Source organism: Haliotis asinina, chromosome 5 (assembly GCF_037392515.1).
Source record: "Haliotis asinina isolate JCU_RB_2024 chromosome 5, JCU_Hal_asi_v2, whole genome shotgun sequence".
NCBI classification, from domain to species: domain Eukaryota; kingdom Metazoa; phylum Mollusca; class Gastropoda; order Lepetellida; family Haliotidae; genus Haliotis; species Haliotis asinina.
The window spans coordinates 17,899,024-17,909,289 of record NC_090284.1 but is presented as its reverse complement, the minus strand read 5'-3'; the positions used below and the strand labels follow the sequence as shown (position 1 = coordinate 17,909,289).

Sequence of the window (10,266 nt, the reverse complement as noted above, 5' to 3'; positions counted from 1 at the left end):
GCTGCACATTCCTTTGGACATTCACCACTACCGTGCCTCTGATTTATTACATACGTATTGTTCAGACTCTAAGGTTCCAAATCTTTAATACTCTATTTGGTTGATGTGTAACGCCAAACTCAGCAATGTTTAAGTGATATACTATAATCTGTAAATAATCGAGGTCACTCAGTGACATTCATCTGGAATTGGTTCAAACGAGGCTTCAGGAAGAGATATCACTTGACTGAGATCAACAGATATACCATTACACAAAACATCGTGACACCTTCGTTTACCACAACGTCTAAATAATAACTGTCTCCCTGCCACGGAATCTGATCGACCGTATTATTAACACTATCAGACACTGGTTATTATCATTTACATATTGAAAACGTTGGGAAATGACACAAACATTAAAATATACTTTCAAAACTTTAATCAACTCGTCTTGACATATTTGAACTCTGAAGCAGGCCTCTGCAGATATAACAAGAACGATAAATGTCACTGACTATCCTGAATACTTCTGCGACATGTATGCTATCACAAAAGCTTACGTTGATTTCTGAAACATTGACAGGTGGACAAACACAACAATGAATAACATTTTAGATAATGTCATCATGTCTGATAGATAATCAATAAAATGTTACACCTTGACTACGTTATTTTTATATACAAAAATATGAGAAGAATTAAAGGAGTGCTAATAACAGGCATATTGAGAAATGGCAGTACAAGTGTGTAGCTGTAAGACAGATAGTACAAGATGGACCTCGTCATATATTCACATGTAATCAGAGGGATGAGATAACGACGCCTATCTACACAACGACCGCATGTAGGATGCACCACTGTGTTCCATGCATCAAAGTGGGCATGTGACCAAGAATCCATTACTGCAGATACTCATACACAGGTACTTATCACAGGAGAAGGAAGCAATAAAGGTATGTATCAATTCTATAAACAGTTACTATAAACAGAGCTGAGAAGGAAACGTGTGGTCACGTGTTTGTCGTATTGTATCAGTCCGGTTTGAGTTACGTACATGAATATAAAGTGCCAAGCCATTTGCTCTCTGCCTCGTCAAAATATGACTGAAATATTGCCAAATATTACATAACATACATTATTTGTAAACCGGGAATGTTTTTCATTAACGCCTTCTTTTGTGATATCCTCACAAAGTGTATAGTCCATTAACTGTCGAGATGTTGGATTATGTCCAAACAATAGTCAGGCCGATAACACATATTGACTCTGCTTATGACTTCATGGTGTCATCATGAAGTGATGTCGGGTCTGCCCTAGGTGCACAACACTGTAATAATCTCCATCGGTGTTCTCAGATATTTCATCTGTTGGAACACTCATAACACTTGTTCAGAAGAAGAACACATCACTGAAGGCCGAACAGTCAATGATGCCATAGATATTTGTGAAGATATTTTCAGTCAAACTTGATGAACACCACACTAATTTGTGGTTGACTAAGTTTTCATTATCAATTAAATGACACCTGGAAACTTGGCCATTAAACAAAGCAATGTTTTTGTTTCCATCTTCCATCTTCCATTAATTAGAAAATTAATGTTCCAGGACATAATTTACTTCAATTTAAGGAAGGCTAGGTACCCGCAGTATTGGCACCGATTTGTCTGCTGCAAGTTATTCTGCCAAGGTTATGTTAAAAGGCAATGTGCATGTGTTCTGGCAACAAGGTACTTCGTTGGACTGATATAGTGTATTGGTCTGAAAGACAACTCCTTTTCGTTCCAGTTGTTCTTCAAGGCTGTACAAAGATGCCGGGTTCAAAGTGGACGCATCTAGTTGTCCTTCTTTTCTGTCTCTGCCAGGGTAAGTCACTTAGTGTGTATTTTGTAATTGGAGTTATGAAGGGATGTGTCGTTTGATGTTTCAAGAACACGGCTGACAAAATGCCAGTATTACCGAGGAACACTGCAAGACGCACGTCTTTATTGAGAAAAGAATGTCCGTACATTGAGAAGCTGAGAATTGTACGTGTGTGACCGCAGCCTCGGAGAAGGTTTACAATTTACATATGTGAAAACAATACATGTAGGACACATATGTCTCAATCGTGGCTGTTTGAATAGGCACATGATTGTGTTTGTCTCATTGATATTCAGTAGAAGTACACTTGCCAAAGCCTTTGGGTCTTTGTCTTTCGCCATCCAGTTTCAGCAGCTTTCAAGTTTGAGGTTCGCTTTTGAATGTTTTGATGTTTTAGCATTGTCAGATTTCACTGAATGATTCATATTGTGGTACAATTATGCACGTAGTTGTTTGTGGTCATTGTGATAATTAAACACTCATAATGATACAAGAGCTATTTTCCTCCATCATTCATGTATTGAAAATGCGAAGCTTGTAATGGGAAATGTTACTTTTGATGCCTAGAAGCCAAGCTCCTGTTTATTTCGATATAAAAGTTAAAATGGAAAGAAGAGATAATGTCATTATTCCTCTTCGAAAAATCCCTTTCAGGTCCACCGAACCGCGTGTCTCACAAAGACTTAACTTGCCCAACACTGGGATCTATCACCGACAGTGCATTATAAATACAAAGCACATGCGTTATAACTAAACTATCTTGCCACTGGTTCCTGCATGGTCATGTGTTAAGGTCAAACAAGGGTGGAAACTCTGAGAGCAGTTTTAGCGCCATATACCTTCATGCAGGGAAACAGTCACATAAATCGCATCAGGTCCAATACCTATCAACAACAAATAAAACATCAAGAAACGTTCTTGGGATATGTATAATACCTTAATGCAAAATATTGTTAGGTAAACTAGATATAATATGTAAGCGTTTCCTGTTTTTAAAGCTATACTCCGCATAAAAAGTTAAGCAACACAAACTTTTAGTCTCGTTACATTTTCACTCAATGAAATTGCAAATGATGGAATGATGCTTCAGATACAGATGAAACATATGTACACACGAGTAACAAACTGAAATGAAATGGTATTGAGCAATAATAGACTTACAGGTCATCAAAAGCATATATCCGTGAAACAGTCGTGCAAAATATGTTGCACTGATGGAGCAAAATGTTTACATTAAAGGTCACATGCAACGCAATGTCTGATACCTTTCGGTGTGGACTTACAGAAACAAATAATTAAAAATGCTAATTGAACCTTTAAAGTTGAAAAATAACGCGATGAAAAAAAGCCCGAGAAATCGCAGTTTAAACGATTCACTAATTTGCTCCCAGCGCTGGGGAGACAATTGGTTTCACCATCTGTGCTGGGCTTGGGTCAGCAGTAATAAATATGCACTGGTCCCATACATGCAGATTTGCAAACCGAGTTTTCAAGAAGTGTAGGATTAGAACTACATACAATTTGAACTTAACACCTATTAGGCTAGACACCATAAACAGAGTACATTGATGGTCCCACGCTGATTTATGGCCCGCGCACCTGGATTCTGTCACGATGTAATTACACACACAAGCATGTGTGATACTTGTACACATGGCATGTTATTAATCTGTCGATCACGAACAAACTGCATCCATTTTCCCCAGATAACTTGATCGGACGGAAACCGATGCAAACTTACATTGTCAGTTTCAAGTTCTGTTTTGTACTTTGACGAACGACAGTTTCCAGCCGCGCAGTAGTTCACCATCTCAGTATTTGTTGATTGAAGTGAACGGAAATGCAGAGAGCAGTATTTACAACACCCACCATATCTATAATACATTATTTATGGATAAAAACTTCTTCTATTGGATATGATGCGACGTTCCGGTATGGAGTCTTATACCGTTATCACTCTTACTTGACAACGGTATATGAATCCATACTGAAACGTCGCATCATCTACCATAAAACACGTTGTATCCATTAAACAGTCGTACTTTCTTATTACTCACTATACGTCTGAAATGATCAAACAGATCACCTATTTATACAGACAATGAGACTGAGCATCGGCAAATAAACGTGCTAATGACAAGTCTTCGTTACACTTGAGTGCACACCCACCAACTCTGACCGGGTTCGGTCTCACGGATGCTTGGTTTCGAGGAAAGTAAACCCAAAGACAAAATATTGCACTTTTGATTCGTTATTTTACGCAAATAATTTTGTTTGTTTTGTGTTATTGTGCGCTTATAATTTTGTTTGTTTTATTGTGCGCTTATGATTTTGTATGTTGTATGTTTTTTCACAATCAGCAATGTATATTATATGTCATGATTACGTGATAATTTTCTTTTAATTATGCTTGTTTCTTGGTGGGGTTGCATTTGACGTTTAAGGTTCAAGTCAGTTGTGGATTGAAGCAGTGTTCAGTAATGTGTATGGCCAACATGAAGACAAATGCAAGCTTCTACAGTTCTTTGCATTCAAATGAACCTTTAAAATTGCTGTTTTAGAATGTTCTGCCATTCTCCCTGTAACACGAATATGGAGGCGACACGACTTCCAGTGATGCCCCAAGCATGTTCAATAGGATTAAGATCAACTGACCTTGCAGGCCTGTCAATATGAGTGATTTTGTTGATCTAAACAACGCCATTAACACTCTTTCTCGGGCAATATAAACCATTGAGTAGCATTATAAATAAAAATGAAGTTAGTACCCACTAGTTGTACAACAAGACGAGTGATTAGTTTTGCACCGAAGAAGACTGCACTTGTGAAGAGTGGGGCACATTCATGCCACACATGTTGCGTGTTGTTCCAGAGGGTTTTGATCGGGTGATGTTGTCAATGTGATCAGATAAATCAGTTCAGTGACTAAAGCTTCGATATTCTTTGAAAATTTACCTTTCAGTAATATGTTGACAAAAATCGCTATCGAGATTATTGAAGATAATACACTTAAAATCACTACAAAAATGACTTGGTTTCCAGAAACCTGGAAACCATCCGTAATGTGGGTAATTGCGGAATCCAGTTGGTTTCCATTCCCTGAAACTCACTAACTGAGTTTCCAACTAGATTCCATTTTGGAAATGTGATTTTGGTATTCCTGTAAATGGAAACCAAAATGAAACTAAGTTCGGGGGTTTCTTGTTGGTTTCCATACCTGGAATTTGCAACTCTCAGATCTCACTAAATGGAAACCAACATAAAAGTAGAAAATGTAGTTTCATGTTGGTTTCCATTGCTGTTTTGAACTAAGTAACATAAAATGTGTAATTGTTTACCATCCTGACATCCAGTTGGTATCCATTCAGTAAAACTGGGTGACCTAGTTTCCAAATAGAATCCATAATGGATACTCTAAGCTCCAGTGATGGAAACTGACAAGAAGCTATGGTCATGTGTTGGTTTCCATTCCTGACTTAGCTTTCACGAGGTGTTATAATTCAATCTGAATGTGCCTGGGGAAGGAATAGTAGATTCGTATCATTGCTTAGATGAACAAGACAACAAAAGTAAATTGTTGACGCATCATTCTTTGGATATCACAATATTAAATGTGGCTTCAAACTGATGATACAAGAACAAACTATACACTTTTTTCCTTCACATTCTTGTTTATTCGTAATGTAATGAAGCATCATATTCCAACTACCATGCACACAACACAAACTTCACAATAACCGTACTAAACATGCAAATGGTGAAAGGAGGTGAAAGGACGAATGGCTATAAATGGCCTTTGCCCAGCTATGTGCGCGAGGCACACTTAGTTCTGTTTCTCTAGATTGGGATGAATGGGGCAAGTCCAGGTTTCTGTTGTCTGCTTTGTCAAATTGAGAATCATACGCTTTCTTTATCTGAAAAGAAATAATAAAACAGTGATATCTATATACAAGAATAAAAGGTGAGTTGACTCTGCATAGAAACATTGCTCAAACTTTTATTATATATTAATTATAACTTATTGGATCATTGAGTTGTGTACGGGCTTGTATTCCTTTCGGTAAATATATTGTATAAAATAAATAAAATTAAAGCTACTTTAGCAATAGCAATAGTTCAGATATATATTAATAATTAAAAGGTAAATGATGCAATATATATAAAACAGGCTATAGACTGCCAACTCCTTGGAATGTGAAAGAGTATAAGCATTTAGGATGATTAGTATAAGTCATTAAAACAGTTGTCAGTTCGGTACTTACATGATGCTATTTATGCAGAATATACGTGAATTATACAATAAACTGAGGCAGTGCGTAAAGTTTTGCGTTAAAAGCATTTATAGTTGGCATACTTTGACACTGAGTTCAAATACTTGACAACTAATCAGTGTCAGGTCATTAGTGTGTCGGGGTTCGTGTGTCGGCTTCATTGGGGCAGTCCCCACTTAACAGGCTCCTATTATCAAAATAAGCTAAGCTGTAAAAACAATAGAACTTACCTGAGTCAGGTGTTGACAGACAAAACCGGAAGTAATGAACCGGTAATCCATGGGCACGCGAACTCGTGACATTTTATAAAAGCAACAGTTTTATGTACTGAAGTGGTGGTTTTCAGTCTTTGTCTTAAAATCACATCCAAATTGGGTCAGAGAAGGATTTCGTGCCTGCCAATCGAAAAAGGATCATGCATTTCTTTTTACCCACAATGCCCCTACGCACGGTTGCCGCCATTTTGTCTCTTGTTTTGAGACGACTATTTTGAAAGCAGTTCTCACCCGGTATGTCCAGTAACGACGACAAGGAAGTCAACACAGTGCAGTATTCCTACGTTTGCCCGTGTTATCTGATTCAAGAGACTGGCAATGAGATTTACAATAGAAGCTTTGGAGATTCGGATACGTGAAAAATTGAGAACAGCAGCAGTCGTCGATCGCAGCGGGAGAAAAGGAACATTCCACGATCTGGTCAGGTACAGTGTTATTTTCTTGAAATAAGCAGTAGCACATGTTATTCGTAATGTTTAACGTAAATAAGTAACTACTACAATACATATGAAATTTTAGACTTGATGGACCTCGGTAAACAAAGGCGTGTCGAATTCTTAGCAAGAGAAATGTATGGCTTCCTTCACTCAGCACTCGGTTAATTCAAAAACTCAATATTACTGTGATTTGGATCAGCTCACACACGATTAAAATGGTTCAATGTGTTAATGAATGAAAAATCACCTTTGCAAGAAAAAAATAAATCACAAATATCTCTAGTATATTATTGCTTATGTGCTTGTTAAGACTCAAAATAACTTCAAACGTATTTATAAATGCGAATATTTATTTAAGAAATCCTTTTCATATTGCTTTTGATATTTGCACGTTTGAACACAATGTAGTCGCCGATAGTGTGTCATTTTGCATTTGTAGGTTAGGGATTCTATGACCAGATTTGGTGCATTGTGCATTGTTTTGAAACTAATATTGAATATTTTTATATTGTTGATTTATGAGATAATTTAGATTTGCCATCTGTTGTAAGTAGTGTTATGCTTATCATATCAAGATTTAACGAACTCTGAATGAAGAAATGTGGATTGTGTTAGTCCCACAGAAAAGGTTACGAAGAGTTTTTGATAAAAAGAATATATGGGTATACAATGATGGATTGCCAACCCAAAATAGTATATGAATTTGCTGACCTGGATTCTTTTCATCTAGCATATTCTACACTTTGCAAATTCATATTTATTCTTTTTATTCGACACTTTATTGTTCTCAAGAGTGCAATATGACAAGTTCCTGACTTTTTTTAATCGATGCATTTCTACGTTTCCAGCATAATGGAGGGCAGTGTTGGAAAAACTGAAGAAGGCAGTCAGGACCAACTCATTTTGACATACAAAAGGTATGTATAACCTGAACCGTCCAGTACATAATGTACATACAACATAACCAAATAATGTAAATCTTAGGAATCAGTAAGAATGCATGGCGCATGTCACTATTCTTGTAACCTCCAACTGGAAACATGTTTCACTTATAGCTATGCATCATGCACATGTCTCCTTTCAGAAGCTTTTTGATGGGTTTGGATGAACAAGATGGATCACTTAAGAAGGTGTGGGGAAAGCGGAGGCCCACGGCTTGTACGCAAAGAAAGGCAAAAAGTTCAGAGTAAGTAAACGTATTCTAGTCATTTTACATCTTGCAGAGATTAAACATTTTATGGAAACCTTTAAAATATCAAGTTAATTTGGATTCTTTCTATGTACATTAAAGGAATTTCAAAATGAACACTGTTTAAAAAGTGCAATTTATCCTTTGAAAAATACAGCTTAAAAGGTTTTAAATATTATGCAGCACATTATGCTGCAGCGTTTGCTTGTGACCCCATATTCATAGCTTGTCTGGATGAATGACTCCACGTTATTGGTTAAGAAAACATGTCTTTTCACAATGACGGATAAATCGTAGTTCAATACTCATAATGTGCATTGTAAGTAACATTCAGAAAATAAATTATGGCTTTCAAAGGCGAATATCTTCATGTCTCTGCACTCTATCATATATCAATAAGCTGTTTTGCGATTGAAACTTTTGATGTCAAATGCTCAGTTTATACTTTTTGATCTCTTCGCTTATCGGACATGGGGTTCAGTGTATTTCACCTCAAGCAATGTTTGACCGTTTTCTTTTCTCTAGCCATGGATATCGTAGACGAATGCTTGTTTGTACTGATAGTTTGTTTTCTAAATTTCAGAAGCTGGAAAGGAGGAAGGCTGTGAAACGATTGACTGACCAGAGGAGAAGAAGCACACAGTTATTCCTCTCTTGGGGAAAGAGCTAACATTTTTCAAACTAGGAAGCCAAGTGATATGGGCTGGTCTACAGTGTGTTTAAGAAAAATATTCTGTACTCAATGCTAATTATTCCCTTGCTTTTATTTCATTTACTAACTTGAATAGTCCCCATATTATTTGTTTACAAACATATTGTTGAATATAAATAAACTTTTAATGAATTTATGTTTTATTCTGTTGTTTGTCCTCCTGAAGCCTTTTACCATTATGCAATTGTATAAAATACCTGATTTGCTACATGTGAGACATGAAACAACATCTTTTCCGGAGGACCGGGTAAAGGGCCGACACGAGCAAGTTTCAGTTCATGGAAACTAGGTATTAAACTAGGTTGGAAACTGCAACACGGAAACCAGGTTGAAACCTACAATAAACTCATACATGGAAACCAGGTTGAAACCTGCAATAAACTCATACCTGGAAACCAGGTTGAAACCTACAATAAACTCATACGTGGAAACCAGGTTGAAACCTGCAATAAACTCATACCTGGAAACCAGGTTGAAATCTACAATAAACTCATACCTGGAAACCAGGTTGAAACCTACAATAAACTCATACATGGAAACCAGGTTGAAACCTACAATAAACTCATACCTGGAAACCAACTGGATCCCGCTTGGAGGAGTGGGTAATGAAACGAACTGGAAACCATCCTGAAATGGTGCAGTTTCAGTTGCATGGAAACCACAATGAAACTATAGGAAACTCCCTGGAAACCAACTGGAAATGTTGGTTTCCATGACGTTTCCTCTCGGTTTCAGTGTTCCGGAAACCAGCTTATTTTTGCTGTGAATACTTGCAGCTTCATTTTGCGTGAATGGTATTCAATGTAGTGTATCGATGTCTAAGTTCTTTTTCTTTTGTCAGTGATGTTGCCAGTTTGTTTACCTCAAAGGGATTTCTGAAATAATAGCTCTGGGATTTAATGAAATGAAGGCAGTAAGCCTTCACTGAAACACCATATCTATAAAGCGAGGCTGGTAACATTCATTTATTGGGACAACATAGACTGTTATGACACTGGCTATTACACTTCAGTCCCGCTTTAAAACATTTACAGTGTCTCAGTTTACACTGGTGAGGACATACATGGACACCATGTATCACCAGGGGAATTGCTTTAGACCAGTGTCCCTTTAACCTGCATTTCACACATTCACTGACATCCTAACAGGGAACGTGTGTAATGGAACACACATTAAAGTTATTTAATGAAATCCCTTCACATTTTAGGGAACACATGAAAACTCTGGGGATCACGGTGTTTTCACGTAAACACTTGCTCTTTTATGGATTAGGTGAAATTCCAGGTCTCACACATTCCCTGTAACATATATATTGTATAGCTGTTTAGGATCTGTTTCCCTTGTTTACAGGCATTGTTTGTGTGCCGCCAAGATTTGATCGGATGAATCCAATACAAGTACCAGAGAACACACCTGTAGGTAAGCTGACACAGAGATGACCATAGCTGCTGGTCATTTTGTCACAGTCATTGGATGCAGCTATAATTGGAATACAATACCATCATAGTCCTTGTCAACACACATGTATTAGTCATCTTGA

General features: G+C 37.2%; 2 protein-coding genes across 2 annotated transcripts in view; both read left to right on the top strand.

Moving 5' to 3' along the window:
* Positions 1-817: 817 nt before the first annotated feature.
* LOC137284405 (cadherin-related family member 1-like) overlaps positions 818-10,266 on the top strand; it is a 30,544-nt gene continuing 21,095 nt past the window's right edge. Inside the window, exons 1-3 of the mRNA XM_067816198.1 lie at positions 818-935; positions 1,768-1,845; positions 10,077-10,145. Coding sequence (XP_067672299.1) covers positions 1,791-1,845; positions 10,077-10,145 — 124 coding nt within the window. The 5' untranslated portion in view covers positions 818-935; positions 1,768-1,790. The remainder of the gene's footprint in view (positions 936-1,767; positions 1,846-10,076; positions 10,146-10,266) is intronic.
* LOC137285052 (uncharacterized) lies at positions 6,610-8,640 on the top strand. Its single transcript, XM_067817242.1, has 4 exons — positions 6,610-6,813; positions 7,674-7,742; positions 7,910-8,011; positions 8,598-8,640. The coding sequence occupies exons 1-4, from the start codon at positions 6,707-6,709 to the stop codon at positions 8,620-8,622; spliced, it is 303 nt and encodes a 100-aa protein (XP_067673343.1). The 5' UTR covers positions 6,610-6,706; the 3' UTR covers positions 8,623-8,640.

What these genes read in the sequence shown, in the direction of transcription:
- LOC137285052 (XM_067817242.1), top strand. Translation starts at nt 6,707, where the DNA reads ATGAGATTTACAATAGAAGCTTTGGAGATTCGGATACGTGAAAAATTG. An exon ending in ACATTCCACGATCTGGTCAG is followed by an intron (nt 6,814 to 7,673) that starts GTACAGTGTTAT and finishes CTACGTTTCCAG; the next exon opens with CATAATGGAGGGCAGTGTTG. An exon ending in AGAAAGGCAAAAAGTTCAGA is followed by an intron (nt 8,012 to 8,597) that starts GTAAGTAAACGT and finishes TCTAAATTTCAG; the next exon opens with AAGCTGGAAAGGAGGAAGGC.